The sequence below is a fragment of the Epinephelus fuscoguttatus genome, linkage group LG3 (genome assembly GCF_011397635.1).
Source record: "Epinephelus fuscoguttatus linkage group LG3, E.fuscoguttatus.final_Chr_v1".
Taxonomy (NCBI): Eukaryota; Metazoa; Chordata; class Actinopteri; order Perciformes; family Serranidae; genus Epinephelus; species Epinephelus fuscoguttatus.
The window spans coordinates 25304082-25325435 of record NC_064754.1 but is presented as its reverse complement, the minus strand read 5'-3'; the positions used below and the strand labels follow the sequence as shown (position 1 = coordinate 25325435).

Below are 21354 nucleotides of genomic sequence, written 5' to 3'. Positions count from 1 at the left end.
CTCTGAGGAACCAGACAATTTGGGACCAGTTCTAAATGGAAATAGATTCTCAAATCCCATCCTTAATGACCTCATCCTTACATGCTCTCATTGTGCACCACTATCAACAAATCCTCCCATCCTCTCATTAGAGCTCAGAGCAGATATAGTGGACCCTCCTGTGATGCATCTTAACAGTGATTTGCCATCACTGACAATTTTGATGTGACCAAATACCCCCCCACCCCCACCCCCACTTGCCTCATCTTCCTGTCAGTGAACAGCAACCACAGCAAAACAAAAATGTCTAATCTGGCGCTGAATCACACACAGTGCTTCTAGTTGAAATTTGATTTCATGAGATATTAGGTCGACTGTGGCAGCAGAGTCAGCAAAGAGTGTTTTAATAAATGTCCCCAAGCAGCAATGATATCATCCACATCCACTCACATCTACAGTTTTATCACAGCGCAGTATTTTCCATAAAATATATCAGATTATTTCTTCATAATACTACATGCCACATGAGTTAATTAACATATTATCGGCGAAACGGAGGCTTGGACTAGGTCACTGAGCACTGAACGTCTAACTTCCTACTGCATAATTTCCCATTGCTCTTGGAAGACACCCAAAGAACGCTGGAATGAACCCAAGCAATGTGTGAGTGTGTCTGCAAGTGTGACAAAAGACACTCATTTTGACAATAATCACGGAGAGCATGTTTATGGGTCATTAAAGGAAAGCATACTGTGATGAAGAAATCTCGCACACTAAGGTCTCGCTCATTAGAGGAACGCGTAGGACTCAACTAATTACTTTACAAACGTGACAGACCACGAAGAATGTGTCATAATCTGCCTCTTGAGAATTTGTGTACACCTCTGCACTGCTGAGCGTGACTTATTATAGCTGAAAAAGGCTGTTGAAAAGCTATTTAAAAGTCACTGTTCTCTCATATGTCTGCAGGTAAAACAAAGTGCAGGAGCCACTGACACTTGTATCCACAACAAGAGCCCTTAACAGCACAAGTCTTTACAACAGAGTCAGTTATATAAAGTGGATGTTGAATTAAGTGATCTGTAGCGATGCAAAATAGAGACAAAGAAAAACTAAATTGGACGCAGGCTGCATAATTGAGATCTAATAATGGAAATATTCATTGGTGATTAGACTGAATTAAATGGATGAGTGGCTGTTTTCTCAAACAAGCAGTTAGTGATAGGATTGGCTGTTAGCACACAATTTCCCATATACACACACTGACATACAGATAATACAGAGCCACATTAGCTTTCATTTGCGCCCACCTGATGAATGTAAGTCCAATAATCGCCTTGAGTGCCTGAGGGAAATATCTGTCTCGTTAGCAGCTAAATGTCACTATATTCGCCAGGTAGTCGTTAACTTTGTCTGTCTGTTGTCTGGTGCTGAGCAGGAAGTGTGCAGTGGGCTTATCAGAGCCTTTTACACTGAAAGCTCAGCTGCTGGAAACAACGCTGATGAGAGTGGTGGGCGTGAATCAAACAGTAAAGTTGCAGCTGAAAAGTTATACGGTGCTAAAGTGAACTTCAGAGTTGCTACATGTGGCACCTTTCACATTACACTAGGGCTGCTCAATTATGGCAAAAATCATGGTCAATATTGGGATCATGTTTACTAAATGCAATTGAATTTGAAAAAAGCGCCGTGGGCATTTAAATCAAACGTCTGGACTTAGTTTGGATTTTTTCAACACGGAAGGAAAGAATGACTTGGATATGGCACATGCGATTTGCAAGTAGTGTCATATAAGAATAAAATACTCTGGGAATACTACGAACATGAGAGCTCTCCTCACTCTCCATCATTCAGAGGTATGTCTGTGAAGTGTTTCTCTCGCAAGCTTAATCTGGCCTCACAGAGTGCGTTAAATCTGCCAACAGTTCAGTTTTTCAGGTGTATGCAAGATTTCTGACAGGTTTTGGTGGTGTTGGTCAGTCTGTCTGCTTTGCATCACATTTTGCTGCAACACAAATGACTAAAGTCAGATGTACAGACTGAAAACTTTATCTTATGAGGTGAAGTTTTCCTTTGGTGCAGTTGAAAAAAAAAAAGGTAATAAATTGCAATATATGGCAATATATTGTATCGCAATACTTAGCATATCCGGATAATATCGTATTGTGGGTTCTCTGGTGAGTCCCACCCCTAAATATTAATGAGATAAATAAAATTAATATTGAATTAATTTATTTAGAATATACACTAGAATTACTACCGCTGCGCAAAAGATCTATATGATCAGTACAGTTTCAAGGTGAGCAACCAAGATTGGTGTCAACAAGTCAGTACCTGACTAAATGTCTCCCCTTTTGTTCCTGAATTATGACATTAAATAATAGCATGGTGTTTTAGGCAGAATATTATGATGCCACAGTGAAGTTGACCTTTGACCTTCATTTCATCATTAAATTCTGTAAGGGGCCGTTCAGATTTAGCGTCTTTTGCACGCACAAATCCATTAGTTTCAATGTAGACACGCATCAAGCACGCTCACAATCCAAAGCGACGCTGTAGCGGCGCGTATTCAGTGCGACGCGCCTGTTTTTTTGTGCACATCTGCAGCGCACAGAGATGGAAAAATCTCAGCTTTTTTGAATGCAGCAAGCGCACTGCATGTCATGTGATAAGAATTAACCAATCAGCTCCTCAGACCTGCTTCTTCCTTTCCATCCAACGGACTTCGCAACATCCGGTGGTGTGAAAGGCAGCAAGCAATGGAGGAGCGACTGATCATTCTTGTCCAGGGACACCCAGAGTTATATGAAAATAGGAAATCCATTTAACTTTTTTGTAAACTTTGTAACTTTTTTACTCCCCCTGTGAGTGACAGGCGGTTTTGGTTGCTTAGTAACGGCAGGCGCAACAGTAGCGCAACCTCCGAAGCGCCTTGGATAAAAGGATGGAAACGGCACAGCTGGCGTTTTCCACACGCTTTTAGACGCTACATCTGAACGGGGCCTTAGACATCTGTGTGAAATTTTGTCATAATTACACATGAATTATTAAGTTATGGTCTAAAACATGTTTTGTGAGGTCACAGTAACCTTGACCCTTGACCATCAAATTCTAATCAGTTAATTCTCGAACCACGTGAACATTTGTGCCAGATTTAAGGAAACTTTCTATAGGCCTTCTTGAGATATTGCGCTCATGAAAATGAGATGAACGCAAGGTCACAGTGAGCTTTGACCACCAAACTGTAATCATTTCAATTTTAAGTCCAAGTAAATGTTTGTGCCAAATTTGAAGAAACTTCCTTAAGGAGTTCTTGAGATATGTGTTCACGAGAATGAGACGGATGCAAGGACACAGTGAACTTGACCACTGACCTATAATCACCAAATCAAATCAGTTCATCGTTGAATCCATGTGGACATTTGTGCCAAATCTGAATAAGTTCCCTCGAAGAGTTCTTAAGATATCGGATTCAAGAGAATGGGACAAACAGACAAAAAATGGGACTGTCGGCGCGGAGGCATATAATGGGATCGAAGGGTGGTGCTGTAGTTAGCACTGTCGCATTACAGCAAGAGTGTTCTGGTTTCAAACACACTGGCTGGCTGGGGCCCCTCTGATTGGAGTCTGCATGTTCTCACCATGTCAGCATATGTTTCCTTCCTCCCACAGTCCAAAGCAAGACAGGCAGGTTAGTTTAACTGGTGATTTCAAATTGCTCAATGTGTGTGAGTGGTTGTCTGTCTCTATGTGTCAGCCCTACCCTGCCTCTCGCCCAGTGTCAGCTGGGAACAGCTTCAGCTCTCCCGCAACCCTGAAGAGAATTGGATCCGTGGACTGCAATCATTCTGAGCATTATACATGGGAATACATTTCAATATAAAACATTTGAATATGTTTCTTGCTTTTTTACTTATGGTTTGAATAAGTCAAACATTTCCGCTTTGTCGCTTTTTAGAACTCAAACACTGAGCGTACCACTGTAAAGGTTTAGGGGTCGGCTTGAATTTACAACACAAGCCAAAACAAGAGCATCGCTGCAAAACGGAAATGCAGCACAATAGTTGTTTTATCTTGATTAACTTATTTTTATAATCGCTGGTAGCCAAAGTCCCCCAGCCCTACAATACACACTTTCATTTGACCTATATAAAATCACCCGCTTCACAAGATCCTCATAAAAAGAACTAAATATCGCAAAATATGTCTGATCGTTTCTTTTTAAACTTTCTCACTGTTCAGTTTGCTTCATTTCAAAAGGCAAGCCTGAGCAATTAAGAACTGGAAATAAAATGGAGAAAACGAAAATGAGAAAAAAATCTTAAGTGAATTAATAGCTGCAGTGTAAACAGATTTATCTTTCAAGATAACAAAGCAAATTGTTTCTTACTGAAGACTGCTTGAGCTTCCGCCGACCTGAGTAACATCTTGTACTTTATTTTAGTGGGCCGATCAAAGAGTCCCCTTTCTGATAAGCATTAGCGGGGATACTGTGTTTCAGTCTGCTCCACAGTGAATCTCACAGAAAATATTTCTTGCTACTGGTTATTACATAACGTGAAAGTTCACGGAAGGTTTCAGAGGAAATTCAGGATGAATCTTGTCTTGTGCACACTGAAGGAACAAATGTGCGTCTCTGTGAATGTCTCAGAGAAATACAGATTTTAATGGTTGGACTCAGTTCTTATTCCCTATCTCTTCACAACAATACTGTCTCTTACCATTTATACATCCTGTTTTCATTCTGTGACAGAGCTCGCACATGTTACCTAAATTGGGAGATCATATCAAACAAAAGACTTGTTGTTCGCCTATTTTAAACTTGTCTTTGTTGGAATCTAGCTACTAATTTTACAATGACAACATGCATCTATCTAACCTCGGGATTATTATTAGAACGTTGTGCCCTCGCTCCTTTGCTTTGTAGTCACTAAAACTGTTATTTTTATAACGGTGCAGTCATTTGGAGTGTGAACGCAGCACAGTGCTGCGTCTGAGTGATAAACCACACCGCTGAACCCAGAGACACTGGCCTGATAAGGCTGAATGGGACAGTGTTCACAGGGTTACATCAAATGGCATTCATGTGTCTGCCATAATAATCATCATTACATGCCATTCAACTGAATCAGACTGCTGGCTCATGGGGAGTGACGAAGCTTTTTGATTGAGCCGTTTTCTTGTTAGTCCACTGGGTGAGCCGTGCCATATTTTTAGATCCATTATCTTTAATAACAAAATAACAGAAATGACAGGGATAAAGGTGGAGACATTTGGAAAGTAAGGTAGTCAGTTTCTGTGTGTGTCCTTTTTTTTCAAAACTCTATCTGAGAAGGATTGACGGACCCTGCATGTTGTTCTGTTTTTTTCATCTGTGCCTTGCTTTTACAGTCATACAATGTGACGCATTCACAGCTGGAAGCTGCTGAGTCCAACCACAATCTTCCACTGTTGGCCACTGAGTAGCAATGGTGGACTAAGTGCTTCATTCAAGGGCACCTTGCTCACAGAGGACAGCGTTTCTCGCTTTCCTTGTTCTGATTCTCTCAACTGGGATTCAAACTGGCACCCTTCCCCATCACCAGCCTGCATCTCTAACCTCTGAGCTCCTGCCGTGTGTGTATGTGTGTGTGCGTGTGTGTGTATGTGTGTGTAATCAAACAGTTACAGCACTACAGTAAACACTCTACAGTATGCATGTGTTATGCACAGTTCCTCTTGGATGAGCATTAGGTTTTACTTGATCTCACTGCCCTAAGCTTCCCATGTGCGTCATCCCAAGCTCCTATCATGCAGAAAGAAGTTTTCACTGTATAATATTGTAAATGATTAAAAATAGCACAGGGAAGCATGGAAAGAGGAGTGGGGGTGGGGGCTGGAGTGGTGGGGATGGAATCTTAAATGGCTTGCAAATATGCTCTCTTGTATGTATAAGTATTTATAGACTCATTATTGTGTCTTCCTTTTGAAGTAAAAACATGCTCTCCTCTGCGAGGGTGTGAGACAGAGACAGAGAGAGAGCAAGAGAAAGGAAACACGCACACAGGGTCGCGACAGAGAAGACCAGATGCCAGACGCCTGCTCTTGTTAAATTCGGATGTCAGGCTGGTCGCTGTTTAACACTTATCAAAATAACAAGCTTAATTCATTTTGCCCACTTGGCCATTATATAATCGGGAATCCATGGGGCTTGTGTGATAACCGTCTTGTTGCCTGACTGCCTTGATGCAAAGCGCTATTGGCAGAATTCCTCTACAGGTATGCGGTCTGACAACATAACGTCCGTAGAGAACGGTGGGGGTGTTGGATCAGAGTGATGCAAACAGACAGGGTGTCATGGAATATGAAGCCTGGAAGGTCAAATTTAAGTGAAAAGGAAAAAAAAAAATTGAGTGTGCGTGTTAGGGTGAGTAAGCTTGGGAAGAGGAGGAGGAGTACAAAGAAGGTGGGAGACTGAGATGAGGCGGAAACTTGGCGAGAGGGAATGCGAAAACCGCTACGCAGACTGTAAAACCAGAAAAAGAAAAGACACAGAAAGGTGTTTTCTCAGAGGAGAGATGTGGAAAAGCACAGCCTACATTCTTATCATACAGCAGACGCATATATACAGAATGGATTACCGCAGGCAGGCTTTGTGTGTACAGATAATCCTGCAAATATTAGAAAATCAGGAAATCGTCTAGAAGCTGAGGCACCTTGTAAAGAGTGCATGAAGTCAAATGAACGCTTGCTGGGTCAATTTTTCTTTCTCAGATGACCCTGGAAAGAGGCCCAAACCCAGCAGGACAAGGTGGCACCTGCCAAGACTGAAATCGTGCAGTCAAATAGAGAAAAACAGGCTGATTTTTGCAGGGCAATTTTAAGATTGTTGCTATTAGTTTTACAAAAACAGAAGCCCAGTTGCCTATGGCAGAAGCAACAAGCCAACATGACCACGACAGCGATTCCGTGTCTCTCTCTGAATGAAAATGTGAGCCTGCGTCCCTTTCACTGTATGTTTGCTTTGGATGACAGACTCGCACCAATCTGCTGCCTCCCCTTTTCTTGTCTTTATCTCCACTATCATGTTCTGTTGTGAACCTTCCTCCCTCCCTCTCTCTCTCTCTCTCCCTCCCTTGCTGTGTCTAAGAGTGAACGGCAACAGCAAACAAGCTGGATAAGGTTGGCAACACAAACAACGATAACATCATGCACGCAATCCCAGCAGCGGAGCCACAGCCCCGCATATATCTGCTACCTAATTAGATCTGTGTGTGATCTAATGTTTGAGTTTTAATCCTCGCAGAGAGCCAAAAAGCCCTCTGACAGGAAATCTGTACAAAGTAGATCTGCAAGCCAGGCATAATTAAAACGTATAAAGTCTTTTACATGTTGGAGGACACACAGGAGCACTAAAGAAACAGTTAATGCTGACTGTAAGTTATCAGGTGCAAAGCAGCCTCGAGGTGCAGTCGCAGGCGCTCCTTTTTTTTCGTGTCCTGGCTGACAGCAGGGGCATTAAATAATCTATAGCTGGGAGTTAAGTGCCTTGTGAGTAAAAGAAGGAGATCTTTATCCTCTCCCACTCAATGTTCATTTATTCAGCTTGGCCAAACTATATATTAATTGCAGAGTCATGACCTGCTGGCTGTTGTGGGTCCCCAATTAGTCTGTGTTTTTCACCCACTGAGCCCTTTCCTTTCTGTCCTGATACTGTTAAGCTGCTCCACCATACTGTGCCGCTCTGATGCTTATCACAGCAATCACTGCAGAAACTGACAAACCCAGTGAGCAGCTATGACTCCCGCGCCTTCGCATATCTGTTAGAGAACAGTAGGAATGATAGGAAGCCGTCAGCCAGATATGGGCTTTAATTAAATAAAGTTGTCTCTTATGTTACTGTTTGCTTTACCTCTTGTTTTACTTCAAATTATAACAGACTCCAAGATAAACACTTAGGATGGTATCGAATTCGAATCCGACATTTCAATCAAGATGAAAAGCACCAAATATGCTCTGACACTGTTTATTTTATACGGAGTATAATCTCATAATGTCTTGGCACACAGCAGATATAGTGCAGTACCTCTTATGTCAACCTCAGCATACAGGCGCACTCTGCAACCTATGGCCTTTTCAGTTATTGAGGGCCCATTTCATAACTTGAGCTTTGAGGCCCACTTGAACTCCTGCAAAATGCAGTTATACTATATAGAAAAGCGGAATCTGTCTCGCACACAGAGGAGATGTATGTCTTTTATGGAAAGGGTTGTTCCGATTACTGATACCAGTATCAGAAATACCTCCGATGCTGCCTAAAATGCTGGATCGGGTATCTGCAAGCATCTCTGTACCAATCCAAATCATGATTTATTGATAAACTTTTAAGTAATTTGATAGCTGAATTAAATAGCATTTTTTTGCCACTCAAAATGGTCATTAGTCGCCAAGATTTCATTGGTCGCATAGTCGCAGAAAAACAAACAAACAAACAAGAAACTCTATTAGAAGCTGCGTTTTGTCAAAATAAATCAAAACCTATATGACTGGACCATGGGGGAATTTAATTTGAAAGGACATACACAGGAAGTGGCCACACTCAGTCAAGCAGGAGTCACGATACAAACCAATCATTCATTCATTCATTCATCTTCTAACCGCTTCATCCTCTTGAGGGTCGCGGGGGGGCTGGAGCCTATCCCAGCTACATCGGGCAAGAGGCAGGGTACACCCTGGACAGGTCGCCAGACTATCGCAGGGCTGACACATAGAGACAGACAACCATTCACACTCACATTCACACCTACGGACAATTTAGAGTCTCCAATTAACCTAGTCCCCAAATCTGCATGTCTTTGGACTGTGGGAGGAAGCCGGAGTGCCCGGAGGGAACCCACGCTGACACAGGGAGAACATGCAAACTCCGCACAGAAGGGCTCCAACGCCCGGGATCGAACCGGCAACCCTCTTGCTGTGAGGCGAGAGTGCTAACCACCACACCACCGTGCCGCCCACAAACCAATCACAGCCGACAAATATCTTTTCCTTCTTCCGTAAATATTCAGTCTGACAAATATGGGAGAGGGCGGCACGGTGGTGTGGTGGTTAGCACTCTCGCCTCACAGCAAGAGGGTTGCCGGTTCGATCCCTTCTGTGTGGAGTTTGCATGTTCTCCCCGTGTCAGCGTGGGTTCTCTTCGGGCACTCCGGCTTCCTCCCACAGTCCAAAGACATGCAGATTGGGGACTAGGTTAATTGGTGACTCTAAATTGTCCGTAGGTGTGAATGTGAGCGTGAATGGTTGTTTGTCTCTATGTGTCAGCCCTGCGATAGTCTGGCGACCTGTCCAGGGTGTACCCTGCCTCTCGCCCGATGTAGCTGGGATAGGCTCCAGCCCCCCCGCGACCCTCAAGAGGATGAAGCGGTTAGAAGATGAATGAATGAATGAATGAATGAAATACGGGAGAGTTGGTCATTTTAGGCTACCCAGAGGTTTATATCTGTCCAATATATATGAGAGGCCTACACACTTATAAACAGCGTCTGGAAGAAGATCTGCTCTGCACTCAAAATTTCAGGTAAATTGGCTATACCATGCTTGTTAAGGTTGCTTAGCAACCACAGACACAACCTGCCATTGTGCTCTTGAAATCTGGTGCAAAAAAAGGCATAAGAGTAGCACCTGACCTGACCTTGCATTTTCCAGGCGGTTCAAGACGCGGCATGTGTACAGCCCCTAATTTACAGGACTGGTACCTGCGGTTATTCCACAGGCTAGTTAATAACATGTCGGACAGAAAATCCAAAGTGTGGGATCATTTTGAGAAGGTCAAGGACGAACTCAAGGTGATATGTAAACTCATCTTCATTGGTCGACTACAAACATGATGTATCTTCTGAAACATGTCAGTAGCTACATGCCCATTAGCCACTTAGCACAATCATTACTGCTTTGCCGACAGCGTCATTAACAGGCGGCTCGCACAGTGTGTGACGTGCACTTGTAGATAAAATATAGGTGTAATGTATTTCTCTGTAATGTAGCACAGTGTTAACAATGTTACTGATACTATTCTTTCTCACACCTTCAACTCAAACCATTGTGTTGCCCCGCCCAAAATACATCATTCAATGACTAAAATAATATCGTAAACATGCGGGTGACTAGTCAGCTAATGGCACTAAATGATGACTATTGGTCGACTAGGAAAACTCTTCGGAGCAATTTTGTCATTTCTATGACACTCATTCTCTGTATGTATCTGTTCATGCTTTAGTTTAACCTGCGCCATGCCATACAACAATGATAGGAATCACTTTACATCAATACAGGGTCAGTGGTGCACACCTTTTCGTTTAATCAGTGCCCGGTATCAGCTGACCAAAGTTCAGTTATTGGAATTGGTATCAGGAAGGAAAAAAAATCTCTACTGACAAATAAAGATACTTTGCTTTGAATAATAAATAGTTCCTAATGTGTTTTTCTTTTTATCTAAATTACATCTGCGCCTTCTCCCTCACGCAAAGTATAAATAGGTAAAAAAAATGTATTTCATAAGTTTAACGAATGCACACAATATGTCTCGTACTGCAGTGTTAAGTCAGCTCTCGGCATTAGTGTAGATTTCAGGGGGAGGGGACGCAGGGGACACAACTTTTATTTTGACAGAATTATGGACAGTTACACCATACATTTATGAAGGTACAAACAGATGCATGAAAAAGTGTTTGATGCTCAAAGTTTTCTAGCAAAGGAACCCAAAACCCATGTTTCATGTGTGGCCCCCAAGTGTTGAAATAAAATCTACACACTACAGGTCTCAAGTTTCCACATCACATATTGGCCTACAATTGGTTTCCACACTACTTGTGAGATCACATAATCATGCTTGACATACACATGTTAGCTCAGATTTAAAGTTATTTTCACGAAACCCAGTTTTTGAGACCATTTATGGTCAGCATTTGTTCTTCACTGTTCACTTTACTTTCCTCTCTACACTGAGTCAGAGCTGTTTTAAGTTACAGCGAACGCAACTGGATCATCCCACTGCTGCTGCTTCACATTAAAAGCTCTCAACTGGCACCAAATCAACCAGAGCTGAAATCTTAAGGATTACAACTTTTAGGTGGGCACAGAGACACGACACCCCCTTCAGAAGATGAATGTGAAAACAGCATTCTGGTGTCGAGCTCTGCACATGAATCATGTTGCACAGAGAAGCTCAAACACCCAACACGTTTACTACTTAAGGCAACACTTTAAAAAGCAATCACAACGTGGCAAAAAAACTGCAACAGTGAGATGAATTTGGCTCTTACAAAGTAGGAGCAGCTCAACTTCCCAGGCACAGTTGGTATGCACCCAACACTCCTGTCCCTCAGTCACTGTGGGTGAAACTGTAGCGCTTTGATCCAAAGGGGGCACAGTAGGGTTCACAAAGAGGCGGTCTTGTCATCAGAGGTGGAAACACACGATACAGCCACCCGATATCGATACTGCTGGCAGGGGATACATTACGCAGTGTGGCTCGACAATGCCTGCTGCCTTTTCAGAGACATGTGTCTTCTCAGTGTTGCTGCAGTCTTCATCTAAACTTTATGATTAAAGTTTTTTGGACTGATGTTTGGTCATGCAGGGAGCACGCAGTTTCAGAGAGTTAAATAAGTAGTAAACACAGCCATTCAAGCGGGCGGTGGTGCAGATGGTCCCTGAGCACAGCAGGAAGTGAGAAACTGATACTGTTTGAGAGCTGAGGATTTGTAGAAGAAGAGGTACTCCAGATGCAACTGATTAAAAAAACCTTGCACTCGATTTCGACTCAGCAACTTGACCTTAAACCAACTTATTTAATCAAATAAAAAAGCATTTATCTGTAAGAGACATGAGTACATTCTTTCCTCTCTGTTCTGGCATAACCAACCAAGAAATGCGCTGTGTCCCGGTTTAATCACGCTCGTGCAATCTGGACACATACGTGAGGCCCTGATGAAGCCTGGTCTAAAGGATTACAGTTTCTCACAGAACAAGTCTCTCAAATGGCTGCCCTCGTGACGAACATAAAACAGGATGCTGCGAAAATCAGCATCTACTACTACAGTACGTACGACATCGACAGAGGAGAATTTGTTTTCTTTTCACAGTCATCTCTTTATTAAGCTCCGCAGCGCTGAGCCAATTTCCTTTTAGAATCTCCCAACAAAGCCAATGGATATTTAGAAACCTAAAACACTCATTTTAATTGGAGACACACGCAAATGCCACTTAATTCTGCATTAATGCCTCAAAATATTCATTACACTCACAGTAATAATGCTGTAGCTGATACAAGGGGTGTAATGAACGATCGGAAATAACGTTGTGCCGGCACGCAGCCAAGTCGTGCTGAAAAATGGGATAAACTCTGTGTCACACTCAAAAAACAGACAGCCCCTCTCCGATGTGGAGCTCTACCCGAACCCTCAGCACACCAAGGCTCGTCTTTGTCTGTCACTTCAGAGTGTGAATGCTACAGTAGGCGAGTTTAAACCTCCTCTGCTGTCGAACATGTAAAGTTTTCTGCCTTGAGAACAATCAGCGAAAAGAAAGCAGAGAGGATGTGACACAAATAAGACGTTTCTGATTTCATACAGACTTCTCGCACCTCTCTTTGGCTCTCATTCACTGACTCGAGCTGACAACACATAAGTGGCAAAGAGCGTGATGCCATTGTTGTCCTGTGAAGGCTGCTGACACCCAATCCTGCAGGGACACTACATTGGCCATCAAGGACTGCTCGGATTTTCCACTTTGCCACTAAGCTTAAAAATGTATACGTTAACCCCTTTTCTCAGCATGTCATATCAACACATTGTCTTGTTTGACATATAATTTATAACATAGCAGAGGAGATAAGAGTGGTGTACCAAAATAGAAATTGACAGAATCTACAGGATGAAAAGGGACTGTGACAGAATTCCCACCAGGTTTGGTTTTCTCTTCTGTTGTCATAAGAAAAGCAACATAAACCCATCTTGCGTTACTGCTCACTCTAGCCAAACAGCTAGCTAAAACAGTCAGATGGGAGCGTTCCTTGTTGGCACCTTCGATTCATTCTTCAGCATGAATTTAAACACTTTTATCTACAACAGAACAGGTACATTTAATATGATTTGTTGGCACTCAGTCGAGCTCACAGCACTGATTCTGTATCCAGCCATGCAGCTCAAACTGCTCACCATGTGTTGTTGGCTTCACGCTCACTCGCTCACTGGCCATTTCGTGCACTGACGTAGAGTTTGGCCGCGCAGAGGCAGCAGTGTTGCTGCCGCCTGCAATATGTGACCACTACGCCTGCCAGGTTCTCCACTGAGTATATTTCATTACTCGTTATTTAATTTATCCCCTTGTTGTTCGACTGCTGTGCAATCTCTAACAATGTTCAGTTCATGCCAAGAAAATTTATGCCCGTTTGTATTTCCACGAGGGAGATTCCATCTATTCAACGACAGGAAATTGAATTCTTTGTGGACAGAAAATGTGGCGGTTAAAGCCCACTCCTGGAAGTTCAGATTTGGGCTCAGTCCAGGGCAGATTTGTGGCTGCATGTCAAACAATCATCTGTGGCATCAGATTCCCACAGATAAGGGCCAGTAAAACAAACAGTCATGGCCCACCCGTCATCAAAACATTCCAGCAGTGATGAAAGTATGAATGGAAAAGTTTTTTCTATCAATCAATAGGTCTGCCAACGCGCATACAATTTGCCAATGGCTTGTTGAAGTGAAAATTGTAAGAGCCTTAAGTTAGGCATGCACATCTTCAGAAGCTGAATGGAAAGTAGCAAATACACTTCAAAGGCATGAACCTGAGGAACCACGCCATCAGTCTGTGGCGTGGGACTTGTTAGTATTCACGGACAGTTTTGCGAAACACAATTAAGCCAAGGGTCCTTTTGATCCTCAAACGTTGGATATTTCCTCAGGATGCTTGGTCGGAATTCAGCGTGGCATAAAGAAAATTGAATTGTCCAATGAGCTGAATAAATAAATGGTAATTCTAAGCTGCTAATTCTCAACAATATACAACATTAAAGTGATGAATATGCAGATAATATTAGTTAACCACATGCTTGATTACATTCCTGCCTCTGCTGCATTATGACCTCCTTACATGTGATTACTCATAATTAATGGAACAACTTCAAAGATGATGTTTCATAGATTTATCTCTCCTCTTGTCCCGCACTTGTTTACATGCAATACAATGACTTAGAAACCCACACAGATGCATTTCCAGCTTCGCAGACGATCTATTTCAAGACAGCTTGTTCTGTTTAAACTCACAAATCCGGGACAACTCGAGCAGACTTGCATGTGCGCTTTATCAAACGCTGATAATCGTGAAAGCAGTGGGAGCTTGCAGGGAAATCTCAGTAAGACGCAATCATATCCCTGTACATCCTAGATAACACTTAGTATTCCTCGCTGGGGCTCTCCACTCGCTATCCACATGATGGAAATCTATTCTGACCCTTACATTTCTGCACTGAGTGAAATGGTAATGTCAGGAGTGTATTTAGCAAATCATCCTACTATAGCCTCCAAATGATGACAGCCATGATATGTGTAGCTGCCAGTCAGCGTGTGCAGACCTCAGCACGACCGGAGCCTCTCAGGTTTTCCCAGCAGCCTCCGACTATTACATTATGAGCGTTTTACCACCTTCACTGAGCAAGACAAACACTGTTGTGTCAATCTTATACAAACTCGGGGCGCACAATTTAATCCAGAGCCCATATCTTAATTAAATTCATGCTGAAGTGGTGCGCACATAAAGAAAACACACACACATACACACACACATAGCACACGTTTCAGCGTTGACCGGGTAATACATTAAAAAATTATGTTGTCATTATGATTATTAAATTAAATCTGCAGGCTGGAGTAACATCGATAGTGGAAAAGCCCCGGGAAGCATTAGTGTAAACAGTGCCGGGCTTTCCCCGTGGCTTCAGACTGTCAATAATTGCTCTAGTGTTTCTCTTCGCTTTGCTGTCCGCTGAGCCTGCTTAGCTGCCCGCGTACTTGGTGTAGGTCAGAGACATTATATCTGCTTCAAAAGTAGGCTATGGCAAGTCGAGGTCGATGTGAACTGTCCATTATAATCAGCCGTGTTGCTCCGTAACCACAGAATACATTTCAAGGCAGAAGTGTTGGTAGTGATAATTCAGTGATACAGAGGAGTGAAAATAAAAGAAACACCTCCATTATTGGGGGATAATGTCCCTGTTGACAAGGTTATACCGTGTGCACAAGCATCTTCATGTTAGCTCGGATTTTTAATGACCAGCTCACCGGCAAAGATTGAAGCGTTAAAAATGAGATAATAATTAAACGTTTCCCTCACTCACATGAACGCAGCACCAATATGAGAGAATATGTCACACAAGAATTGATTTTAATTAATAAAGCTACACTTGTCTCAGACTATATGACACTGTTGTCACTTTAAAATGTGACAGACTTTTTGTTTTGTTTCGAACGCGGCTGACTTTCCCAGCGCGCGCCGCTCCGTCGACACGCACGCTCACTTTTCCCTCTCTCCTCCTGACTTTAACTCACCTGCATTCCTGAGCTTCTTGTTCCGGTACACGGAGAAGATGACCAGGAGGTTGCCCAGGATGTCGACAATGATAGTGAAGATGAGGAAGCAGCCCAAAGTTGTGGTAACCCACGGCGGGCGGTTCAGGACGGTGTCACTGGGGTCTGGCGAGGAGCTGTTCAGGTGAGACCCATTTATAACCATTGTATACAGTCGCGGAACTTTCTCAACTTGCCCAAATTCAACGCGCCCGTGACTCCCCCGCGCGCGCGTCCCTAAAGCCTGGGTTTCGGAGACGCCGGTGGTGGGATACTAAAGCCTCCCGCGGCTTTCATCTTCATCCTCTCAACGCGCGCTTCTCCTCCTCCTCCTCCTCCTTCTTCTCTCCTCTCCGTGGACTTGACCCAGCTGCCGTGGCTCAGCTCTGGTAGTCTCCCCCTCACTCTGGCCGCCTCTGTGTCACTTCTGCGCCCGTGTGCCATTCACTTTATCGGTACGCATGTGTGACATGAAGCCGCAACTTCAAACCTTCCCAGCATGTGACCAAACAGTCCGGAGAGCAGCGGTTATATTTTGAGTGAGAAACACTGTCGCCTGCTGGCCGAAAGGAGGAACTGCAGGTTAATGGCTCGGCAAAACGTCCTACTTCCTTTTCATTTACCGGATGCGTGTTCATTCATGGCTTTGCGGTCGCTCGTGTTGCTTTATATCAGCAGCCCATTCATTATCATTCAGAGGAATCATTCATGTTTTATGTGTTTCAGAAAAACAGCACACTTACCGACGGCACCTGTAAGACAACAGGAAACTGTCTCATTTTAGCACAGAGGACTGTTAAAGCATGCTGCTGATTTAAGGTGGTTCAGCCTTTGAATTATCCAAATTTAAACTTCATATAAACAGACTGGTAAATAGGTCTAAATTGAATCCACAACTTTTGTTTGGTCGACTTTGCACCCACATTACCACTGGAAATGCTTCTTAAATATAATTTAACATCTGTTTTATCCTGTATAACATACAGTGAAACCCCTGACCCTCCCATTGTGCAGACTTCTAATCACAGAGACACAAATAAAGTAGTATTGTTCGAGCATCCCTGCGAATGGATGCCATAATGCTATTGTTAGTTAATGATGTTCCCAATAAATGGGTCAGCCGCCCCCACCTTCACGCACACACACATGCACTTCTGCAGCCTATTCTTGAGCTGTCTCGGAGAATGACAGTTTGTCATTATAAAATGTGAAAACTGTCATGTAATGGGTTATTTTCATTTGCAAATTCAAGGGTAGGTGACTGAAAAACATCATGTTTGAGAGAGACTGTGGACTGATCCTATATCAGCCCAACACCCCTGCTGTCAAGTCTTCTTTATCAGTCCCTGGGTTGCTGTAGGTATAACAGTTGTTCTCGACCTTTTTGGCTCATCACTCCTTAAAAATAAAGCGATGTATAGTTGACTGCAGTACAATATATTGCAAGTCAGCCAAACAGTGATTATTTCACTATTTTTTAAAGGTTTTAAAGATTGTATTAATCGAAAGGGAGCAGTAGCTCAGTCAGTAAGGACTTGGCTTGGGACTGGAGGATGGCTGGCACGGTGCCGAGGTACCCCTGAGCAAGGCCATGGACCTCTAACTGTGGGGCGTGTTGTGTAGCAGCCCCATCACTCTGGCATTTCTCCGCAACTAATGCATTTGTATGTGTGTGTGTGTATTTCTCTGCAATCATTGTCTACACTATCTAAGCATCTGACAAGGACTCTAATCTGTAAAGACTCTTAACACTTGATTGATCCATTCGTAATTTGTTCATGTTTTATTTTGCAAACTGCACATCTTTAACAAAAGTGTGTCACGTCTTAGTCTGGAACTCTTATTCAGTGATGCAGTCTTTGTTTTTATCTTTTTCTTTTTATGTATGATTGTGCCATTTTTGGCGTCAAACCTCTCCTACACAATGTTTAAACTTTATTTTCTTTTTCCTGTTTTTTCTATACATGTTTGTGCAAAAAACTACACTAAACTCCACTAAAATCCTCTGATTTCCGCTTCTTAAATGTGAATATTTTCTAGTTTCTTTATACTTCTATGACAGCAAACTGATTATCTTTGGCTTGTGGACAAAACAAGACAATGGAGGATATCTTAATGTGAAACACTGATCAATATTTCACAATTTTCTGACATCTTATAGAACAAATGAGTAATTAGTTAACTGAGAAAATAATCAACAGATTAACCGACAGTAAAAGTAACCGTTAGTTGCCCCACTAATTTCCTGTGTGTGTAATGAAATTGACGGAGTTCCCCAAGAGGAATTAATGAGGCACTTCTAATAATGTACTTTTTGTAATTTAAAGAAAACAGCAACGATTAGAGAAATGTCTGAAAAATAAATTGTGTGCAAGTGGTTTCCTGTTCTGCTATTTGTCTTGATATACGGAATTGTCTCTTTACTCATCCCCAGATCAAATTGTGCCCTGTTTTACCTCTATACCTGTGTTTTGTAATAAACATGACATAAACCTTGCTCCAGTTTAAGGTCACAGCGTGTCACTAGCTATGTTTCCATCCAAAAGTGATTCGAATCATTGGGAAATGTGCATTAAAAGAAATATGAATCCTGTTAAATGTACGGACTTTGGTGAAAACTACGAACTCACACGAGTTTTCTGAAGAACCGGAAACAAAACAAGTCTCAAATTCTTCTTCTTCTACGTTTTCTGGCGGTTGGCAACCAGCTTGTAAATGCATTACCGCCTTCCCGACCCGGAGTGTCGATATCACCATGGAGAGAGGTGCGCTACGTCAGACTTAATTCGAACATAACTGTTTCCATCCCACGTTTTGCGAATCAACATTTTTTCGAATCAACCAAAACCCGGCTAGAGCGAGCGTATTTTAGTTTGTGCGAATCAGGGGATTTTAATTCGAATTTTGGCGTTTCCATCATAATTTTCCGATGCGATACTTCTAGATGCGCATCTAAACAGGCTGATGGAAACATGGCTACTGACTATACTCACAGAGCCACTAGTCACTGACATACACCAATAAGTTAAAGATTATCAATCCTTAAAGCTGATTTACAACAATACCAGATCAATTAATCACTCACTCTGTTGTTATGACATGAAAGTAAACAAACAAACAAACAAACAAACTGTAAAGTCTTATTATTCCAGATGCTCATCTCAGTAGCAGTTGTTGTCTGTGGCCTTGACTGTCACTGGAAAAAGCCTTGTTACATTATTCACCAAGACGCCTACAGCTGCTAATGCTAAGCTCGACGTGTTGAGAGCCGGACACGTCTTTTGTGAAAAGCTCTGACCTATTTAGCCTTACGAAACCACATTTTTAAAGAAATAAATGGCCTAAAACTGAAGTAGAAAATTGACAGCTCATTTTTTAAGCTCATGAGGATACTTCTGTGTAGTTGTCTCTATCATTTGTGCATGTTTCACTGATCTGCAACCGCAGTATAAAACAAGGATCAAGCCCTGACTTTGCTGTTATACCGAGAACACTCATCATTCTGTCCATCACAGCTTTATTATGTTTCAACAACATCCCCAAATTATTAGCAATAATAATCCTGAGCCACCTTTTGATCTTCCTCTATCTATCCTCCCTCTCATTGCCTTGTGTCACATCATTTTACAATACAAACAGCTCATTATTATTAGATATTTGTGAATTGCACTCATCCAAAATACGATCATTATCTCTCCCCATTCGTCTTTCTATATTACATTTGCCTCTGTCCATTCTTCTGAACTGCTCTGCTCGCAGACATTCTTCAGAACATGTAATCTTTAGAGCACTGAAAAAAAGCACATTACAAAAGCCCCACTGTATATCAAAATAAAGTGGAGAGAGGAAAAAGCAGCAACGGCAGATTTTGAATAATTATAGCAGTTAGTGAGACAGCAGACATGTTGTAAGAAGCAATAAAAGATAGGAGGACAGGGCAGACCAAATCTCTGTGTCATTTGCTGAAGTGCAATCATTTCCATTATGCTTGGTGATAAAAGAAGCGTTAGCAGCATCAGCAGAACAAATGGTACGTTTTCAGCTACTTCATCAGGGCTGCAAATAAACTGCCTGTGATTCCACATCTACATTTTATGGTAAAAGTGTTGCTCTTCTTTTACTGGAAATTAACAGAATGAGAATATTTTATGAGCTACCAGGAAATGTTATTTGCTGCAATCAGTCTCAACCACTGCAGATCTATACCCACCCTTGAGTCATAAAGAGACTCCTGTTATTTCAAATTATCACACCAACATCTCTCAGCTTTAACTTTATTTTATCTTGTGTTTTTTTGCAGGAGGAAATATGAACCATAATGCAGCTATAGTGCATATTTTTTTAGTTTTTCAAAAGCGGATGAAACCTTTTCCAGACATATTTGTAGAAACAGCATCTAAGCTTCTGGCCTCTGGGCAGGCAGTTCCCATGGCAGCGGTTGACTGATATTTTAGGGCCAGCATTTCTAGGAGACACAATTGTCAACCCAACACGTGCGCTACCAACTGGAGCACATCACAGCCCTGTAGCCATAAATTTGATTCCCACCAGACACTACTTTTCATTCATGTTATTTTAGCACCTGCTGAGTCATTTACAGCTCAAAACCTACAATGCACCAGGGACTCGAGTACGTCATAGCCCTGTAGCCTACGAACATTGATACAATACACTTTTCCTTCTCCTTTTTCAAAAAGCCCACATAGCGCTCATCACGTTTTGTTAGCGATTTGAGACATCCAGTTCTTTACAACATTCAGAGGACCCATCATGCTTTAAAAGTTTGGATGCCACTCAGAAAGTAAAAGCTAGCAAGCTGGGTTGACTGTCGGGAGCTTCCACCTCAAGGTGTAAATGCTAGTTTCAAGATTCCAGGAACACATCAGGCTTTGGCACCTGTTTGACTTCAGTCAGGCAACTCATGTTTTAAGTGTTTATTTCAACAGCACAACATAGTTTGGCACCTAAAATCCGGCCTCATCGCTCCCCGTAGATATGTTTACATGAGATATGTGGCCAAAACCGTGTAAATACAACATGCGGCATGTTCAACATTCGTCACGTGATGCCAAACAGCCCAAAAAGTTTTTTTTACCCAGAAATTTACATTAAGAAAGAGACATCTGTTGTTTTGAGGCACATTGCCCAATACAATTAAATAGCCCTTAGGGTGCTTTCACACCTGCCCTGTTTGGTTCAGTTCAATCAAACTCAAGTTCTTTTGCCCCCTAAGTGCGGTCCATTTGAGCAGGTGTGAACACAGCAATCACGCTTGGGTGCCCAAAACAACTGGACCAAGACCTTCTTGAAGAGTTGGTTTTAGTCTGGTTACAACCGAACTGTGGTGTGGTTCGTTTGTGGTGAGAACATGTTCTGACCTCGATCTGAACCAACTGCAGTCTCATTACACATTGTTTGCGTTAAACAAGCACGAGCATGTTTATTAATGTGCGCCTCCTCCTGTACTGCCTTAGCCCATGGATACATATGAAGGCGATCTCCGCTTATTCCTGATGACAAGGAGTAAAAACAAAATCCTCCGACAAATACAACCACATAAACTCGAGCCTCTCTCCCACTGAGCACAACAGCAAAAGGGCAGCCATGTAACATTCAATTAAGTATAATAAAATCCAGTAAACATGCCTGACAGCAAGAGGTAAACACAAAATCCCCGGTCAAATACAACCATATAAACTCGAGCCCCTACACAAATTAAGTGACACAGGATTATGTTAGCGCAATATCACTTACCTCTCCCATGGAGCACAAC

The 21354-nt window shown here is 42.4% G+C and overlaps 1 protein-coding gene across 1 annotated transcript in view; it reads right to left on the bottom strand.

The window, feature by feature from the left end:
• The window catches only part of mtnr1aa (melatonin receptor 1A a), a 44829-nt gene extending 28760 nt beyond the window's left edge, over positions 1–16069 (bottom strand). The window contains exon 1 of the mRNA XM_049571205.1: positions 15564–16069. Within this exon, the coding sequence (XP_049427162.1) occupies positions 15564–15747 (184 nt within the window). The 5' untranslated portion in view covers positions 15748–16069. The remainder of the gene's footprint in view (positions 1–15563) is intronic.
• Between the last annotated feature and the right edge of the window lie 5285 nt (positions 16070–21354).